The sequence below is a fragment of the Emys orbicularis genome, chromosome 3 (assembly GCF_028017835.1).
Source record: "Emys orbicularis isolate rEmyOrb1 chromosome 3, rEmyOrb1.hap1, whole genome shotgun sequence".
NCBI lineage: Eukaryota > Metazoa > Chordata > Testudines > Emydidae > Emys > Emys orbicularis.
The window spans coordinates 127,469,753-127,491,185 of NC_088685.1; the positions used below are offsets into that span (position 1 = coordinate 127,469,753).

At 41.7% G+C, this 21,433-nt stretch overlaps 1 protein-coding gene across 1 annotated transcript in view; it reads right to left on the reverse strand.

The window, feature by feature from the left end:
* Positions 1-20,287: 20,287 nt before the first annotated feature.
* The window catches only part of C3H6orf118 (chromosome 3 C6orf118 homolog), a 53,945-nt gene continuing 52,799 nt past the window's right edge, over positions 20,288-21,433 (reverse strand). The window contains exon 9 of the mRNA XM_065402250.1: positions 20,288-20,375. Within this exon, the coding sequence (XP_065258322.1) occupies positions 20,288-20,375 (88 nt within the window). The remainder of the gene's footprint in view (positions 20,376-21,433) is intronic.

Here is a 21,433-nt window from a genome sequence, read left to right on the forward strand (position 1 = left end):
AATTTAATAGTGAAAAGTGCAAGGTCATGCATTTAGGGATTAATAACAAGAATTTTTGTTATAAACTGGGGACGTATCACTTGGAAGTAACAGAGGAGGAGAAGGACCTTGGAGTATTGGTTGATCACAGGATGACTATGAGCCGCCAATGTGATATGGCTGTGAAAAAAGCTAATGTGGTCTTGGGATGCATCAGGCGAGGTATTTCCAGTAGAGATAAGGAGGTGTTAGTACCGTTATACAAGGCACTGGTGAGACCTCATCTGGAATACTGTGTGCAGTTCTGGTCTCCCATGTTTAAGAAGGATGAATTCAAACTGGAACAGGTACAGAGAAGGGCTACTAGGATGATCCAAGGAATGGAAAACCTGTCTTGTTAAAGGAGACTCAAAGAGCTTGGCTTGTTTAGCCTAACCAAAAGAAGGCTGAGGGGAGATATGATTGCTCTCTATAAATATATCAGAGGGATAAATACCAGGGAGGGAGAGGAATTATTTAAGCTCAATACCAATATGGACACAAGAACAAATGGATATAAACTGGCCATCAGGAAGTTTAGACTTGAAATTAGACGAAGGTTTCTAACCATCAGAGGAGTGAAGTTCTGGAACAGCCTTCCAAGGGGAGCAATGGGGGCAAAAGACATATCTGGCTTTAAGACTAAGCTTGATAAGTTTATGGAAGGGATGGTATGATGGGATAGCCTAATTTTGGCAATTAATTGATCTTTGATCATTAGCGGTAAATATGCCCAATGGCCTGTGATGGGATGTTAGATGGGGTGGGATCTGAGTTACTACAGAGAATTCTTTCCTGGGTGTCTGGCTGGTGAGTCTTGCCCACATGCTCAGGGTTTAACTGATCGCCATATTTGGGGTCGGGAAGGAATTTTCCTCCAGGGCAGATTGGCAGAGGCCCTGGGGGTTTTTCGCCTTCCTCTGCAGTGTGGGGCATGGGTCACTTGCTGAAGGATTCTCTGCACCTTGAAGTCTTTAAACCACAAGTTGAGGACTTCAGTAGCTCAGACATAGGTCAGGGTTTGTTACAGGAGTGGGTGGGTGAGATTCTGTGGCTTGCGTTGTGCAGGAGCTCAGACTAGACGATGATAATGGTCCCTTCTGACCTTAAAAGTCTATAAGTCTATGTCCAGACTCCAGGGCTTCTAAACATTTATTATAGCAAAGAAGGGATTGAAACCTCATGATTTCTTTAGGTACTATGGAGTCATCCGTAAATATTTAAAGCATGTTGGAAAAAAGCAGGTGCGTCTCTGTGCGCTATGAAGCAACAGATCTTATATGCTATGCTGGTCGGGGGGCTGGAACTGGGTAGGAGTGCTGCAGCAGCACCCTCTGGCTTGAAGTGGTTTCCATCATATACAGGGTTTACAGTTTTGTTCAATGGCTCTCAGCCCCTCCCACTATAAAAACTGTTCCAACACCACTGATGCTGGTTTATTTCTTTTGGCAGATCTTCATGGGCATATGTTTCTGAATGGAGCTTCCACTTCTAGCCTTTTCATAGGGACAAAGCCTAATCCTGTGAAATCTCACTCGTGAATAATTCTTATAAACTCAGTGGCACTACTCACATGTGCAAAGACTATTGCGTGAATAAGCGTTACAGTATCAGCCCTGGCACAGTGTTTATATTTTTGATTAGACATAGGTTGTACATATTCATTTATTTAAATGGCATTGCCCCTGGTTGTCCAATCCAAAATGTGCTTCCAGAGCCATATGTTTATTAATAGACATAACAGAGCGGAGTAATAACTTTGCATGTGAAATAACATACTGATTATTCCCCTTTGTGGCATTGTGCATGCATGGATCTGAGAGAACTGAACTTCTTTTGATCGTTAAACTAAATGTTACCACCCCGGAACAGCCTGTACTTTCTGTTTAATTCAAATTTTCTGATGTTACAAAAAATGTTGATAGAGCTGAAAAAGGATCCTATTGTAATTTCTGTCAAATCCTTTAAAGTCTTCTTGCCCAATCTGGATTCCTTTTACGCTCCTCAAATACATTGGTCCAGACTCACCACTGGCTTATGTTGAGTTGCATCCTTTTCCACCACTGGTGAATTTGGTTCACTCAAGAAGCAGATAAATTTCCTGTTTCCTCTCTTCATTTAGGGCCTTCTGAACAAACTGGAATGCTTTGCTTTGAAGTTTTTGTGCTCCGCTCTCCAAGTAATCACATTTTTTGCCCCCTTTATTGACCTCAGCTTTTCTCTCTCTTTATTGATCATAACCAGATGGACATGATTTATAGTGGATGCATATGAAAACTGAATTTTGGGACCTCTGGAATAAAGTAAACTATTATCAGGCTATGCTGCCTGAAATGGAGTCAATTTTAAATCATTACTGCTACTTAAATTAGTCTTTCCTTTCATTTTGGGCTTAATTTTCAGCCAATATAATCATCCTCTCCAGGCTTTTGAACATTAACTTCTCTGACTTATATTTTCTATGTTAAAAACCCTCATCAAGATTAAAGATGAGCATGAAGAAGAACTGAAAATGTTTTAATTGTATTCTGCTCTAGGTTAGCATCAAGGACCGCTAAGGGCAGGTATACTAGGAGAGAAGAAATACAGTGGTCAGGGACTTTTTGCATGACCCCTTAGACAAGCAATCCATTATACAGCAAGTGAAATGCTATGCAGTAATTGTTCTGCCTGTGGTGCTTCATTTTTTTTTAAAATATCATAATACCTGTAAAATAGCAACTCAGTGAACATTATACAGAATTGCTACTCAGGGCACTAGACAATTCCACTACATGCTACTAATCTGAATGACACAGAAAGACTTATGCTGTTCCCCCTCAGGGAACTGAAGGATGTATGTACACATAAAGAGGCCACCCCTACAATTCAGACAATTTTGGCTTCTGTTACTGTGGTAAATTTGGTGGGAACACTGTGATGCTAATTTATAAGGGTATTTGAAAAAAATTTAAATGGAAACCACTCTGTGTGCACACACACTCTCTAGAGCTGGTCAGGAAATGGCCTTTTTGCCATAGAAAATTTTGACTTTTTGATAAAAATTTAAAACCAAAATATTTCAATTCAGAAATGCAGCGCAGGGCCTCATGGGGGGGGGGGGGAGAAGGGTTGAAATTCAAGTGCCTCATGTTCCCAATTTCCTCTGTAGATTGGGCCCCCTGGTCAGACTACACCTGCTATGATGAGAGGTTGTATCATGGGAGAACCTGCCCAGGGTGTACAGCAATCAAGGTAAAATTTAACAAAAAAAACTTATTTGAAGTTTTACATTGCACAGGGATAGTGGTGGCTATAGAAAAGTCAGAAAGGTGCTTGTGACAGGAGAGGAAAGCAACCTTTGTTTTGCATTGAAACAGCATGTATGAGAAGATCCAGATGGTCACTTCAAAATACTATATGCTTTTCAGTGCAAGAAGGATCATTTAAAGCTTAAAAAAAAAAAAGCAAATAAAACATGGTAACTGGGCATCTGCAGAATTCTGTCCAGTTGTGACATAACAATCCTATGTACTATTAGTATTATGCTTTATACGTAAGCTTAAATGTACTTTAAAAGCTTGTTTAAAAGACTGCATTGCATAGAAAGAAAGGCATTGTTTTGCCACATCATGCTAAGCATTTATTAACAACTGGTCCACCAATGACCTCTCAGAAATTGCAAGCTGCACAACAGGCTAAAGTAGGGATATGGGAGTGACCTCACAACAGCTTATGTCTTGTAGCAGCCCAGACAGGCCAGAGAGGCAGTTGGAGCTATCTCACAGTGGCCTATGGCTGGTCAGCAGCCTAGCAGACCAGAATAAGAACATAAGAACATAAGAACATAAGAAAGGCCGTACTGGGTCAGACCAAAGGTCCATCTAGCCCAGTATCTGTCTACCGACAGTGGCCAATGCCAGGTGCCCCAGAGGGAGTGAACCTAACAGGCAATGATCAAGTGATCTCTCTCCTGCCATCCATCTCCATCCTCTGACGAACAGAGGCTAGGGACACCATTCTTACCCATCCTGGCTAATAGCCATTTATGGACTTAGCCACCATGAATTTATCCAGTCCCCTTTTAAACATTGTTATAGTCCTAGCCTTCACAACCTCCTCAGGAAAGGAGTTCCACAAGTTGACTGTGCGCTGCGTGAAGAAGAACTTCCTTTTATTTGTTTTAAACCTGCTGCCTATTAATTTCTTTTGGTGACCCCTAGTTCTTGTATTATGGGAATAAGTAAATAACTTTTCCTTATCCACTTTCTCAACATCACTCATGATTTTATATACCTCTATCATGTCCCCCCTTAGTCTTCTCTTTTCCAAACTGAAGAGTCCTAGCCTCTTTAATCTTTCCTCATATGGGACCCTCTCTAAACCCTTAATCATTTTAGTTGCTCTTTTCTGAACCTTTTCTAGTGCTAGAATATCTTTTTTGAGGTGAGGAGACCACATCTGTACACAGTATTCGAGATGTGGGCGAACCATGGATTTATATAAGGGCAATAATATATTCTCAGTCTTATTCTCTATCCCCTTTTTAATGATTCCTAACATCCTGTTTGCTTTTTTGACCGCCTCTGCACACTGCGTGGACATCTTTAGAGAACTATCCACGATGACGCCAAGATCTTTTTCCTGACTCGTTGTAGCTAAATTAGCCCCCATCATGTTGTATGTATAGTTGGGGTTATTTTTTCCAATGTGCATTACTTTACATTTATCCACATTAAATTTCATTTGCCATTTTGTTGCCCAATCACTTAGTTTTGTGAGATCTTTTTGAAGTTCTTCACAATCTGCTTTGGTCTTAACTATCTTGAGTAGTTTAGTATCATCTGCAAACTTTGCCACCTCACTGTTTACCCCTTTCTCCAGATCATTTATGAATAAATTGAATAGGATAGGTCCTAGGACTGACCCTTGGGGAACACCACTAGTTACCCCTCTCCATTCTGAGAATTTACCATTAATTCCTACCCTTTGTTCCCTGTCCTTTAACCAGTTCTCAATCCATGAAAGGACCTTCCCTTTTATCCCATGACAGCTTAATTTACGTAAGAGCCTTTGGTGAGGGACCTTGTCAAAGGCTTTCTGGAAATCTAAGTACACTATGTCCACCGGATCCCCCTTGTCCACATGTTTGTTGACCCCTTCAAAGAACTCTAATAGATTAGTAAGACACGATTTCCCTTTACAGAAACCATGTTGACTATTGCTCAAGAGTTTATGTTTTTCTATGTGTCTGACAATTTTGTTCTTTACTATTGTTTCAACTAATTTGCCCGGTACCGACGTTAGACTTACCGGTCTGTAATTGCCGGGATCACCCCTAGAGCCCTTTTTAAATATTGGCGTTACATTAGCTAACTTCCAGTCATTGGGTACCGAAGCCGATTTAAAGGACAGGTTACAAACCTTAGTTAATAGTTCCGCAACTTCACATTTGAGTTCTTTCAGAACTCTTGGGTGAATGCCATCTGGTCCCGGTGACTTGTTAATGTTGAGTTTATCAATTAATTCCAAAACCTCCTCTAGTGATACTTCAATCTGTGACAGTTCCTCAGATTTGTCACCAACAAAAGCCAGCTCAGGTTTGGGAATCTCCCTAACATCCTCAGCCGTGAAGACTGAAGCAAAGAATCCATTTAGTTTCTCCGCAATGACTTTATCATCTTTAAGCGCTCCTTTTGTATTTTCATCGTCAAGGGGCCCCACTGGTTGTTTAGCAGGCTTCCTGCTTCTGATGTACTTAAAAAACATTTTGTTATTACCTTTGGAGTTTTTGGCTAGCCGTTCTTCAAACTCCTCTTTGGCTTTTCTTATTACACTCTTGCACTTAAGTTGGCAGTGTTTGTGCTCCTTTCTATTTGCCTCACTAGGATTTGACTTCCACTTTTTAAAGGAAGTCTTTTTATCTCTCACTACTTCTTTTACATGGTTGTTAAGCCACAGTGGCTCTTTTTTAGTTCTTTTACTGTTTTTCTTAATTTGGGGTATACATTGAAGTTGAGCCTCTATTATGGTGTCTTTAAAAAGGGCCCACGCAACTTGCAGGGATTTCACTTTAGGCACTGAACCTTTTAACTTTTGTCTAACTAACCCCCTCATTTTTGTATAGTTCCCCCTTTTGAAATTAAAGGCCACAGTGTTGGGCAGTTGAGGTGTTCTTCCCACCACAGGGATGTTGAATGCTATTGTATTATGGTCACTATTTCCAAGCGGTCCCGCTATAGTTACTTCTTGGACCAGCTCCTGCGCTCCACTCAGGATTAAATCTAGAGTCGCCTCTCCCCTTGTGGGTTCCCGTACTAGCTGCTCCATGAAGCAGTCATTTAAAGTATCGAGAAATGGAATGGAATGCACAGAGGCTAAAAGCAATGCAGCAGCCCAGAAAGCTAAAGGATATAAGCAGCCTAATACAGAAAGGTAAGAAGCCCTGAAGTCTAAATTGAGTTAAGCAAGCACCTCACAGAAACCTTTATAAAGGGTGCTTACCCCCACCGCACTTGAAATTCAACTGGTCCAAAAAGCAAGGTGCTCTCTGTCCAGTCAGGGTGTTTGTCCTCTAAGAAAAAGAAGCTACAGGACAAATAAGGTTTTGTTGTTTTTTTTTTAAATGGTAGTAGGAGATGTGGGAACAGAGCTAGGAGACACCTTAATTACAAAATCCCAAACCAAAGCTGAAACTCAACCCAGTTCAGTCAAGAGTTTTGTGAGCACTTGTGAGCAAACAAGGATCCAGCTTCAAGCAAAACTGGGCCAATTTATGGTGGTGTAAAAGCACACAAATCATAACCAAACAGAAAAAGGTTCATATGAACCCTGCCATCCAAAGATTTCCTGTGGGCAGTCTACTATCTCTCCAGGAGGTAGAACGGTTTTTGGTTTTGTTCTACAACCACTCTGCCTACCAAGAGAGCTGCTTCCACCCTCCATTCTGTTATCCGGCACATAGACACATGGCTTTAACTGTGTGATGTATCTTTGACATGTTTTCTCCCCCCAATTGCCTTTATGACATCTTTGGCCAAATGCTGGGCAATTCCTTAGCACATGTGCTCGGCCACCTCTGGCTCCCAAGGATTTCTGGGAATCAAGAACATTTTTGATTCCTATTTTCAATGTTAATTTGCCTTTCCCACCCCATTTTTAGCTAAGAGAAAAGGAAGGAAGATACAAGCATATGAACATATATGCATTTTTTTTTTAAAACAAAACCACATACAAGTATACTTTTTTTTATATAAAAGCCTGGTTTTTTCTTAAAAGGAGTTACTTAATTCCCCAAATTCACATGACTGAACTCTAAGCCTGCCACATAAATACCAGCTGGAACATTTTACCCTTGATTACAAATACACATTTCTCTAATATGTAACACTTTTCCTGGGCTTACTGTACCTCTTATAGTTATCCACAAGCTGGGCCAAATCCTCTTTAATTTCTTCCTTCCTCATAAAAAACATCAGATCTGCCACTCCACTGGGCTTGTGCCAAGTAGAAATGTTGACTGAACTTCACATGCACTGAAGAGCTAGAGATGGCTTGTCTCAGCCCCTCATTAAAGTTACCATATTTCTCCTGGTGCTAGTTACCATTTGTTTGACACACCTGCCCCTGCTCTAAGGAGATCTCTTGTTGCAGCCCCTCCCAGTGTGTCCCCAGTCTCTGCAACTATCCTGCCAGCTGCACTGCTCCAACAATAAGGAGAAGCAGAGCCACGCTGCTGCTACAGTGACCATTGACTGAGACTGTTAAAGCCTGCTCACCTATGCCATGTTGGAACTGGGAGCACCCCCACCACCCAGCTGTAGGTCAGAGTAACCAACCCCACCAGGCGTCAAAGGACCTGACCCCTCCTCTCAGCCAACCCACCTTCCCCTTCCCCTCAGGCCACAGGGGAGCCCTTACTCTCAGGCTAAAGAGAAGACTCCTCACTCTTGAGAGATTCATCTCTTCCTCACCCACCACAGCTCCCCTTCACAAAAATCTTAAGGGGGGGGGGGTGAATAGTCTCTCCCTAAGGCATCATGGGACCAAAGTCGCAGGGGACTCACTTCCCACAAAGTTTCAGGAAACCCAAACTCATCTCCCACAGAGATATCAGACACACTTTCTTCAAAACTTCTTCCTCTCCAAAGTCTCAGGGGACCAAACCTCCCCTACCCCAGGGGTCAGAGGATCCCTTCCTCAACTGATCCCCTTGCCCCAAGCCACAGGGGACCCAACTTACTCCATCCCTTTAGCAGCCGGGGAAACACTCCCCACATGAACTCCCCTCCCCAGTTCATCAGAAGATACATGCCCAACATGATCCCCCACACAAGGCCTCATGAACCCTCTTCCCCAGAGACATGAAACGTGCTCTAATTTCAACCCCTCCCTCCTCTTCCCCAAGTGAATCTCAAAGGACCTGACATCTTTACCCCAAGCCACAAGGTACCTGCTCCCCCCACTCTGTTCACAGGAAATCCGCTATCATCTGACACCCCCCATCCTCCATGCACAACAGAACTCACCCCCTCACCCACAGGGGATTGTCTCACTCAACCTTCCCATCCCAGACTAGGGAGGAACTAAATCCGTACCTGACTCCAGACCTACCCCTGTCATACCCCCACCTTCTTCAGTCGAGAAAGAAATTTTCCCTCTTCCCCACAAGCTAGCCAGCTGGAGTACAAACCCGCCTAAACCCCATGGATACGTATTTGGGGCTGCTAGCCCATGCTGCCACAGCCCATGCTATCATGGCTACTGTACTATTTGACATGCTAGCTCAGATGAGAGCTAGTGCAAGTATGTCTACTCAAGCTGAGAATCATACCCCTATAGACTTAGCCACAGACTCTGGCCTAAAGAGCTTCCAGTCTAAAGACAAGCAAAAAACAAAGGAGCGGAGACAAAAAAACAAAGGAGTGGGAGGGGGATATAGTTAATAACCTACATTTTTATATCCATTATCATTCTATTTAAATAAAAATATGTCAACCATTCCTGCAGCCTTTACCTTATAAGCTGGTTGATATATTGTAGGCATCATAGAATAGTTCTTGAGGAGGGAATTGAATAGGGAAATAGAAGTGGCCTTACAGATCACTTGGGGAAGGGGATTCCAGGAGTAGGGAGTGGGGTGGAAAAAGGCATGAAGATAGCTGTGGGAGAAAAGTAGACAAAAAGTCCGTCAAGGTTACGTGGTTGGCAAAGTAGAGGGGACAGGAAGCACTGCTGCAAGAAACAAGTGGATATGTTGGGAAAGCCAGAGCTGTGAAGGGCCTTTATGCCCATGTTTAGCTAACTCATAGGCAGCAGGTTAGTTGGAGGAAAGGCACAGGACGTAACAGCACAAGCAGCCAGGTCAGCCTGAAGTTCACATGTAGAGTTACATTTTCAGAAGTGCCTACATGCCTCAGGACCAGATTTTTTAAATTAATCGGAGTTAGGTGCCTAAATACTTACACAAAAAAAACTGGCCCTTAAACACTTAAATCCCCCTGAAAGTCTATGAGACTTAGGAACTTCTGAAAATTTACCCATAGTGCACATGATCAAAGGCTTAAAAGACATATTAACAGAATTACACCCATATTACCATATGCATAAGCTCATCTGTATAGTCACTCCCATGATGATAATTCAATATCTAGTCTTTCGCTGCATGCACAGAGTGGTTTTATATGTTGTTTTTAATTTACTTTGTTAACAGTGTCCTTTCATCATATGTTTATCTTTTCCCTAACGAGACTGGTTGTTAATTACAGTATCTTACTATTATCCACTTCATGCACTCAGTTTATTGGAAAAAAATAAAAAAGATTGAATACACCAAATGTTCTAGGTTAAATAATTTAATCACTTTGGATAATGGCTTAATTAACTAGAAAAACAACACTGGAGAAATGTGTGCCACATTTTGATTGTCTGTCATGTGTCCAGATTTGTAATGACTTGAGATAAGTGTCCTGCTTCCCGAGAGCTAATAATGGAGAATTACTTGTCTTCTAATTCAACTTCTCTGAAGAGGATAGTCATGCCAGATTCTCACACTTCTGTCTCAGCCCCCTGGAATGAGAAAGACTGAGCTCCCCTAGATCTAAAGGACTTTTCGTTCCTAATGGTAGTGGATAGGAATGTGAGCCTCTCTGTCCACCACTGATGGTCACATTCCGTCCTGGAACCTTAACCCTTGGAAGCTTCCATACAATTCCTGATACGAATGGGAAACCAATGCTTCCCAAGGAAAAAGAAACCAAGCACAAAAAATAAATGAACTGACAATTGTAAAACATGAACAACAAAGTGCACAACCCCACCTCCAACAGCTCCCTCCACATCATGTGGGTTGGCGAGTGAGAATCCTGCAGAATGAATCTTCAGAGGAGGAGGATCACCAGGGAAGTAATGCCCCCTTTCTGAAGATACACCCAGGAATGAATTTGGACTGGGTATTCCTTAGTGGATTCCCTGTGGGGTTGGCCAGAGACAATGTACACCATCTCAGCCACATGCCAAACTTTTCCATTCACACCTCTGAATTTTGAGTTCCTCTAGTGGGCTCTCCTTTCTGTGGGTGAGGGTGGGGGGTGATCTGTGCACAGAGGGCCTTTCCATAATGGAGACCCTGGGGGATGACTTGGCCTTAAATTAGGAATTCAGGGTCTGGGATTAGAAGCTCTTCACTTTCCTGTGAGCAATTTGCTGATATAATGCATAATCAGATAACCAAAAGCTTCTCCACCTCATCCCCAGTGCCACAAGTATGAAATATACAGGATACTAACCCTCAGGAGTGAAATCCTGGCCCCCAGTGAAGTCAATAGGAGTTCTGCTATTGACTCCAACAGGTCAGAATTTCACTGCAGAGGTGTTTGCCAGAGATGTTTAAACTTAAGAAATGGGGTGTCCAAGTCTGCAAGCTCATCATCATTCACCCTCACTTACAAAACTGCCACAACTCTTGGGTATATATATTTCATGTCTGCTTCGTTTACAAAAAATCCTTCATAGATTGCTAGGACACTGAAACATGACCAGAAGGGAGAGGCAGTGCAGCTGTTGAAGGTGAAGAATATATTGTCAGCAAAAGAACTGCATCAGAATCTGCTTCTGAAAATAAGGCTTTGTTCTGTGATCACTGGTCTTCCAATCTGAATGGCGCCATTACGCAAACTGCAGTGGATCGCATCCTGAGGGTCTTCTCTCTCTGATCCTTCAGCCAGATGGGAACATCAAAGCTGGTCAGCAAGTTTCCTCAGTCCCACCAGTCCTGCTGACAAACTGGGCCGGCCTATGATTTGCCAAATGAGCACAGGGCTATAGGGCTGCCAATATAAAGGTCACCAAAGCTCTCACTTGTGTTGCTTGTATTTAAGGCTAGCTCACTGTGTGTTTGTGTATAACACTGAGCATCCAAGAAGCTTGGGGTAGGAAGAGAATGACTAGTTATTTTTCTGATTCAACTTTTGTATATAATTCTATAGGTGTGAATGGCATTTATGCAGTGTGGAGGCACAGACCCTATGGAGCGCTTGACGTGGTCAGAGTGTGACAGATGGCAGGGGAGGGAAGGCATGCATAGATACGACATAGTGTTGCCAAGATGTCACTGTGAAAACGATGTTAGTAGTACCAAAGGTTGTTTTCTCTCTCTTTTTTCTTTTTCAATTAATTTTTATGAGTAAAGGATCAGGAATAAAATAATATTTAAACTTTGTTTATAATTGAAAATCAGTGTGCTGGAAAGCAACACGTCAAAGAAGGAAATGACAATTTTACTGTTAAACAGAATTCTATCAGTTTAGCAAAAACTATAACAGTACCTCTTCTAAATCTAATTAAGAGGCCTGCTCTCCTTGAACATAATGAGTAACATTCTATTTTAAGGACTCAGTGGAAAGTTCTAAAGAGACCTTGAGAGTTTTATAGATTCATAGATTCTAGGACTGGAAGGGACCTCGAGAGGTCATCAAGTCCAGTCCCCTGCCCGCATGGCAGGACCAAATACTGTCTAGACCATCCCTGATAGACATTTATCTAACCTACTCTTAAATATCTCCAGAGATGGAGATTCCACAATCTCCCTAGGCAATTTATTCCAGTGTTTAACCACCCTGACAGTTAGGAACTTTTTCCTAATGTCCAACCTAAACCTCCCTTGCTGCAGTTTAAGCCCATTGCTTCTTGTTCTATCCTCAGAGGCTAAGGTGAACAAGTTTTCTCCCTCCTCCTTATGACTCCCTTTTAGATACCTGGAAACTGCTATCATGTCCCCTCTCAGTCTTCTCTTTTCCAAACTAAACAAACCCAATTCTTTCAGCCTTCCTTCATAGGTCATGTTCTCAAGACCTTTAATCATTCTTGTTGCTCTTCTCTGGACCCTTTCCAATTTCTCCACATCTTTCTTGAAATGCGGTGCCCAGAACTGGACACAATACTCCAGCTGAGGCCTAACCAGAGCAGAGTAGAGTGGAAGAATGACTTCTCGTGTCTTGCTCACAACACACCTGTTAATACATCCCAGAATCATGTTTGCTTTTTTTGCAACAGCATCACACTGTTGACTCATATTTAGCTTGTGGTCCACTATAACCCCTAGATCCCTTTCTGCCGTACTCCTTCCTAGACAGTCTCTTCCCATTCTGTATGTGTGAAACTGATTTTTTCTTCCTAAGTGGAACACTTTGCATTTGTCTTTGTTAAACTTCATCCTGTTTAACTCAGACCATTTCTCCAATTTGTCCAGATCATTTTGAATTATGACCCTGTCCTCCAAAGCAGTTGCAATCCCTCCCAGTTTGGTATCATCCGCAAACTTAATAAGCGTACTTTCTATGCCAATATCTAAGTCGTTAATGAAGATATTGAACAGAGCCGGTCCCAAAACAGACCCCTGCGGAAGCCCACTCGTTATGCCTTTCCAGAAGGATTGGGAACCATTAATAACAACTCTCTGAGTACGGTTATCCAGCCAGTTATGCACCCACCTTATAGTAGCCCCATCTAAATTGTATTTTCCTAGTTTGTCGATAAGAATATCATGCGAGACCGTATCAAATGCCTTACTAAAGTCTAGGTATACCACATCCACAGCTTCTCCCTTATCCACAAGACTCGTTATCCTATCGAAGAAAGCTATCAGATTGGTTTGACAGGATTTGTTCTTTACAAATCCATGCTGGCTGTTCCCTATCACCTTACCACCTTCCAAGTGTTTGTAGATGATTTCCTTAATTACTTGCTCCATTATCTTCCCTGGCACAGAAGTTAAACTAACTGGTCTGTAGTTTCCTGGGTTGTTTTTATTTCCCTTTTTATAGATGGGCACTATATTTGCCCTTTTCCAGTCTTCTGGAATCTCTCCCGTCTCCCATGATTTTCCAAAGATAATAGCTAGAGGCTCAGATACCTCCTCTATTAGCTCCTTGAGTATTCTAGGATGCATTTCATCAGGCCCTGGTGACTTGCAGGCATCTAACTTTTCTAAGTAATTTTTAACTTGTTCTTTTTTTATTTTATCTGCTAAACCTACCCCCTTCCCATTAGCATTCACTATGTTAGGCATTCCTTCAGACTTCTCGGTGAAGACCGAAACAAAGAAGTCATTAAGCATCTCTGCCATTTCCAAGTTTCCTGTTACTGTTTCTCCCTCTTCACTAAGCAGTGGGCCTACCCTGTCTTTGGTCTTCCTCTTGCTTCTAATGTATTGATAAAAAGTCTTCTTGTTCCCCTTTATTCCCGTAGCTAGTTTGAGCTCATTTTGTGCCTTTGCCTTTCTAATCTTGCCCCTGCATTCCTGTGTTGTTTGCCTATATTCATCCTTTGTAATCTGTCCTAGTTTCCATTTTTTATGAGACTCCTTTTTATTTTTTAGATCATGCAAGATCTCGTGGTTAAGCCAAGGTGGTCTTTTGCCACATTTTCTATCTTTCCTAACCAGCGGAATAGCTTGCTTTTGGGCCCTTAATAGTGTCCCTTTGAAAAACTGCCAACTCTCCTCAGTTGTTTTCCCCCTCAGTCTTGATTCCCATGGGACCTTACCTATCAGCTCTCTGAGCTTACCAAAATCCGCCTTCCTGAAATCCATTGTCTCTATTTTGCTGTTCTCCCTTCTACCCTTCCTTAGAATTGCAAACTCTATGATTTCATGATCACTTTCACCCAAGCAGCCTTCTACTTTCAAATTCTCAACGAGTTCCTCCCTATTTGTTAAAATCAAGTCTAGAACAGCTTCCCCCCTAGTAGCATTTTCAACCTTCTGAAATAAAAAGTTGTCTGCAATGCAGTCCAAGAATTTGTTGGATAGTCTGTGCCCCGCTGTGTTATTTTCCCAACATATATCCGGATAGTTGAAGTCCCCCATCACCACCAAATGTTGGGCTTTGGATGATTTTGTTAGTTGTTTAAAAAAAGCCTCATCCACCTCTTCCACCTGGTTAGGTGGCCTGTAGTAGACTCCTAGCATGACATCGCCCTTGTTTTTTACCCCTTTTAGCCTAACCCAGAGACTCTCAACACTTCCATCTCCTATGTCCATCTCTACCTCAGTCCAAGTGTGTACATTTTTAATATATAAGGCAACACCTCCTCCCTTTTCCCCCTGTCTATCCTTCCTGAGCAAGCTGTACCCATCCACACCAACATTCCAATCATGTGTATTATCCCACCAAGTTTCAGTGATGCCAACAATGTCATAGTTGTATTTATTTATTAGCACTTCCAGTTTTCTAGTAGAAAACATTAATCATACAGTCGAAGGAAGACCTAATAAAAGGCATTCTGTATGGAAGGTACAAACACATGTGGAATCAAATCTCAAGCCTTCATTTTGCGATAAGACAATTTGTATTCTAAAAATAACATGTACTCAGGGCCGGCTCCAGCATTTCTGCCGCCCCAAGCAAAAAAAAAAGCAAAAAAAAAAAAAGCCGCGATCATGATTGCGATCGGCGGTGGCAATTGGGAAAAAAAAAAAAAAAAAAAAAAAAGCCGCGATCGGCGGCGGCGGCAGTTCAGCGGCAGGTCCTTCGCTCCTAGAGGGAGTGAGGGACCTGCCGCCCCCGAATTGCCGCAGGTGTCGCCCCTCTCCCTTGGCCACCCCAAGCACCTGCTTGTTAAGCTGGTGCCTGGGGCCAGCCCTGCATGTACTTCACTAGCTAGTATCATTTATGCCATAGACATGTTAGGAAAGGAAGATCTCATATCCAAGACCATTGAAATTAATACATATACTCAGCATTTAAGGTAAAGAATGAGTTGTGGCTGTCTATATAGAACTTACTAAACACTTCTAAAATGTCCTGTTCTAACATATTCAGGGGTTTGTTAAGACCTGCAAGGGACTCTTCAGAGACGGTATCTACTCTGATTGTCTGAAAGTTGGGGCTGGGACACAGATGGGAACTTTTATCTTACTCCTCTATCATCCGTTACTCTTGGTTTCATGTCTATGCTGCCCTTTATGCCTGAAGCATACATACTGTCCCCATCCAACAAACTCCCCAGTCTTTCTTACTCTTCTAAATCCTTCCTTAAAATCCACCTTTTCACGTCCTTGTTCTTCCATTCTACTCATTATCAGACTCTCACCCTCCTTCTGCTGAACTGCTGTCCTGGGTCTTATGTTTTCTTTGTCCTATTTAAACTTCTTCTTTTTTTCCAGGAGATGGAATGCAACCTATCTAGAATTGCAAATACCTTGTAAATTAAATGTTACACAAATGTTTTTAATAAATAATAATGTTGGATTTTACACAGAGAATGATCACAGTCTAATCTGTTGCTTTTCCATCTTCGTGCCAGAGCGAGAGAACTAGGGTCAGTTTTAAGCCTTTTGGGGTTTCTTCTGAGGGAAACAAAGTCCACTAGAACTTTAAATCACCAGTGTATTTCCCGCTTCCAAACCTTCTTTGTCGGCTCACTGCCAAAAACAGATCCCCTCCTTTTTGAAAGGAAAAATATTTTCTAGTGTCAAACTATCTTCTCTAATAGTGGTGTGCCTTCTAACTTGACATCCAGCGTCAGATGAAGGAGGAGTTAGATTCCCCTAGAACAGCCATAATTGCCAATTAAAATACAATTTCCTATGCCTACTGCATCTGAAAAATGGAAGGAGAGTATTATATGAGCCACAAGCCTTCCTCTTCCTTCTACAAGCAGATTTACCACTGCCTGGGCAGAAGGATGGTAACAATATATAAAAAGGTTATAAAAAATAGTTCTGAAATTAGTTGGTTACCAGTCCAGTTCTTAGTGAACACATATCCACAACAGAAAAACCACCACAACCACCACATTTGGCACTCCTCGTTGGCCATCTTAGCAGAAAGGCATTGCACTACCATACGTATGTTGGAAAAACTGGAGGATATATTCTGAGAAGAAAAATAAAATGGCTGAGGGACTGGAAGGATTGATTCATAAGAAGAGATTAAGGGCCTGATCCAGAGTCCATGGACATCAATGGAAGCATCCCCTATAAGGACCATGAAAGAATGGGGACGTTCCTTGGTAGCATCTTGTGCTGACTGTATACAGTAAAGGTAAAGAAGGTAAAGATTAAATGTGGCCATGAATGCCAGATTAAGTGACAGCTTCTCTTATAAATGAGATGCTGTCTAGCATTTTGATGATTAAAAACAAAAGAAAAGAAAACAACTACTTTGTTCACTAGACTAAACAATTACATTCCTAAGATTTATGTATACTAGAAGGCAGCATACACAGAAGTTAGCACAGAGGATTAGGAGTCAGGACACTAGAATTCCACGCCCATTTTGCCCCTGACTTGCTAGGTAACCTTGACAAGTCATTATTTAGTTTCCATTTGTCCCAGTTTATCCATCTATAACATGGAAGTGTTGTGAAACTTAGTTAATGTTTGTAAACAGCTTAGAGAGTCTCCATTGAAAGGTGAGCACAAAACATTATTATACTTTCCAACACCTTGGGAGCACCCATATTTCTTCATAAATGCACTAACAATAAATTCGGAATTACAAGAAGAAAATTATTAATCTGCTGTAACAGTTAGCAAGTTCAAAATGCATATTTTAGTTCATAGAATACACCTATGTACACAGGTACAAGACTGCAAATCAGACTTTATGTATTGATTGTTTTACTTTGCTAACAAAAATGTGAGATGAAGAACATTTTCCCTGCATTCAGCTATAAATTTCTGCAGGAGCAGAGCTCCTATTACCTTTTTTCAAGGTATGTTATAGTGATCAGATGCATGCAAAAACACAGAAAGAATGAAGTGTGGAAGAACGATGGTCTTGTAGTTAAGGCACTGGACTGGGCCTCAGAAGATCTGTGTTTAATTCCTTGCTCTGCCAGAGACTTCCTGTGTGACCTTGGGCAAATCATCTAATCTCTCTCAGTTCCCCATCCATAAAATGGAACACAGGAATTGCCACACTGGATCAGCTTCATGATTCAGCTGGTCCAGTATCCTGTCTCCAACTGCAGCTGGTACCAGATGTTTCAGAGGAAGGTGAAATTAACCCCCCCGTAAACAGCTGTGGGAGAGTTTACCCAATAGTAACTTCCTATTCTAATCCATAATAGTTAAAAACTGGTTTAATCCCTGAAGCATGAGGTTTTGTATCCCTTCCAAAACTGATTATTTTTTTTGGCATTCAGAGTTATGAAAACTGGATATTCTTGTAATCCATATAAACATTCAATATCTCTGAATCTTGCTCACTTCTTGGCCTCAGTGACATCCAGTGACAATGAGTTCCAGGGTCTAAATGTTGAATGGAAAAATATTAAATGGGGATAACAATACTTCTTTTCTTCTTCCTTTGCTCGTCTTGTCTATTTTAATTGCAAACTTTTCAAGGCAGGAACTATCTTTTACCATGTGTATATACAGTGTGTAGCACAAAGTCTTGATCAAGGTGATACAAATATATAAAAGTTTTGATACTTCAAATTGTAAGGGCAAAGACCCAAGATCCCCCATCAGGCTATGGAGAAAATAACTGTAATGTTCTGGTCTCCATTACATCAGTGACTCAACAAAATAATGATTAATATACTGGAATGAGTGCTACAACTGAAGAGTAGAAGCTGAAGAACAGAAAATGCTTGTTTCATATGTAGTCATATTGTTGCAGCACTAACTATTTCAACAAGAAGTTTTGTCATCAGAAAATATCAGCCAGCCAGCCAGCCAGGAAGCAATTCAGACCCTGTCATATTTGTCTAAATATGGAAAACAATTAAAATCATAATGATTTTGCATTACTAGAAATATTGGGGCCTTCCTAAACTTGGCACTGCACTAGGGTATAATGTCCCTCTGACCTTTTCTCCTCAAACCTATCGACACCAGTGGTTTTCAACCTGTGGTCTGCAAACCCATAGGGGTCTGCAAACTATGTCTAAGGGGTCTGCAAAAGGTTGTAATTACATAGAACAGTGGTTTTCAACCTGTGGTCCGCGGACCCCTGGAGAGTCTACAGACTATGTCTAAGATTTCCAAAGGGGTCTATACCTCCATTCAAAAATTTTTAGGGGTCTGTAAATGAAAAAAAGTTAAAAACCACTGTGCTACACAGTTAAGTGTACATGTGTAGTCACTAAAGCTGCCAGGTGAGCTCCATGGAAAATGTCACATCAAATGTGAAATATTGCAGTGCCAAGCCTGGCCCATGTTTACTAATGCAGTGATTTGGTGAAATAAAGTTTAAAAACAAATCATTGATGAAAAATAATCTAAATAGCCTTTCATTCCTGCCAAGTTAGAGATGGGCTTGAACTAAACCCCATGATCCAAATATCCTTGAATTATGCTAAAGTGCAGATATCCATCTAAACTTTGTTCTTGGGCCTGAGTCAAAGGTTGACCTGTAAAAAAAGAAGGTAGATGTGCTCTTCCAAGCTTTACTCATTGCAGATGCCAAAAGGAGAGGCTGCACTCAGCAGATTGTGCATATGTTCAAAGTTCAATCAGACATGGTCTCTGAGCCTCTCGGGTTTAGTTTCACCTTAGTGGGATTCAAATGCACCCAGAGGCTTTGCCAGCCTCCTTGGGCTCGGTTCTCTCTAAGGGTACTTCTACACTTCACAAAGGTTTTTGACACCCCCCCCCACCATCCAAACAAAAAACCTGTGACCCAGCTTTAAGTTCGGGTTATCTTACCCTGCTGGGGGAGCAGGTTAGACTTCAGTCTGGAACCTGCCCCTCTGCAGTGAGAATGTGGCTAAAATCATTCAAGTTCTGACAGTCCTCCAGTATCTTTCCCAGATTGGACAATTGACAACGAACTGGGAAAGAACTATGGGATATGCCCATAGACACACATTGGCAAACACAGTGGGGACACTCATGTCCGGGCTAAGCTTACCTGGCTGCTCAGACCCGGGGACCAGTCAGGGGTTATTTAGGTGTGCAATGTAGACATAGCCTGGGTGAAGTGTGAAATGTCCCCTTAGGCTCCCTGGGTTTTGGCTCCTTTTTGATTGGGAAATATAATTAGTAGGGGTACTCTCCCTCTTGTTGCCTGGTAACAAAATGAGCTGTTACTTGCAGTGAAATAGTTAACAATGTAGACATTTAAAATATCATCACTGGCATCTGAATTAACACCCCTTTGAGATGAATGGGGCAATACACACTTCTGAGCTATCTTTTCAGGCACTCTGCAAATTCAGGCAGATATTGCTGCTTCACATATACTTGGTTTGTGTTTTCAAGGGTTTTTTTTTTTTTTTTTGCGCAACCATAACAGCTAGAGGTTTACTTTTCTAAATTGGAAGCTGAGATTCTGTAGAACAAGAAGGCTGCCAGGAGAGGTGCCAGTATGCCATACCGCTGTATACCAGTCCAAATCAAGTCCAGTATGCAGTACTTGCAAGAAAGTCTTTGCACACAGTAATATAAATAGATCTTATTTAGAAGCTGCAGCTTCCATTTACTTGAATAGCTTTTAGTTGTGAGTTCCATCCTGAGAGTTTAATTAATAACCTCTGCCACTTGCATAATAAAGGTTCCATCATTAAGCAAGGGCAGCTTCTATTGACAGCTACATGGAAAAGGCACAGCTACTTAAACAATTGCTATTACTAATGCAGAGCATTTTCTAGATAGTATATAGTAATCTCTCTCTATATATACAGAATACCAAACCATGATAATTTGTGTAAAAAATGGTATGCATTTCTATTTCTGAAGTTGCATTATTATACTTAATTCTGAGACGACATCAGTTTTTCATATTTGGATTTCATTTGCATGGTTTCAAGGTGTCAAGTATACATTCAAGGCATCTACAATTTATCTTCCTACACATTCTTCTGAATTGTCTGAAGTTGGTTCATTATCCTCAAGTGACAAGAATTTCTTCAGCAACTCCCACAACTTTCTAAAAACAAAACAAGAAAAAACAAAACAAAAAAACCCACAATCAGTACACTAAGTGAGTAGAAAGCACAGGGTAAAATTGTCACAGCAAACATCTAGGACAGAATAGCAACCCCTGCATGAACTCTTCCACTGTCAGCAATAGAAAAGGAAAGAAAGGTTACTTACCTGTACAGTAACAGAGTTCTTTGAGATGCGTGGTCCCTATCTGTATTCCATTTAAGGTGTGCATGTGCTCCATGCACTGAGATGGAAGATTTTTGCTAGCAGTGTCCATTGGTCTGCGCTTGAACCCCTCTACTCCTCATGCTCTGAACTGAGCACATAAGTGGCGGTGTGGCCTCTCCAGTTAGTTTTCTACTGTGAATGGCTGTAGGATAAGGCTCCACAGGAGAGGAGCAGGAGGATGGGTAGTGGAATACAAATAGGGACCAAACATGTTGAAGAACTCCAATTACTGTAGAGATAAGGAGAGGTCACTTACCTTGTGCAGTAACTGGAGTTCTTCAAGAGTTTGGTCCCTATGGGTGCTCCACTTCTGGACATGCATGCCCCCATGCACTCTTGATCAGAGATTTTCATCAGTAGTGTCTGTGAATCTGCACCTATGCCCTGCACATCCTTGTGCTGCTGTGCAAGGATATGCAGGGGGAAGTGGACCTGCTGCTGCTGCAGTTCCTTCTCAACAATTAAGTCCAGAGAGAAAGACTTTGCGGCAGAAGGGAAAGAAGGTGGGGACTGGAGCACTCATAGGGACAAAACTTCTTGAAGAACTCCAGTTACACCGAAAGTTGTGTTGGCTCTGAAAGCAAGTGTGAGAGAGTGGTGCTGGAAAAAGGTGTGCACTGAAGATCAGGTAGCAAATGCCTGAGATGGACATTTTTTAGTAGGGCCACAAAGGTTGACTGGACCTGGTAGAATAAGAAATCACCCTGGGAGAGGGATGCACCCCCAAAACATTGTAACAGGTAACAAAACCCACTTAGACAGTCTTTGAGTGGAGATCAGATCAGATTCATTCTGTGATCAAGATGAAAAGTCTAGGGCAAGCCCTAAAGT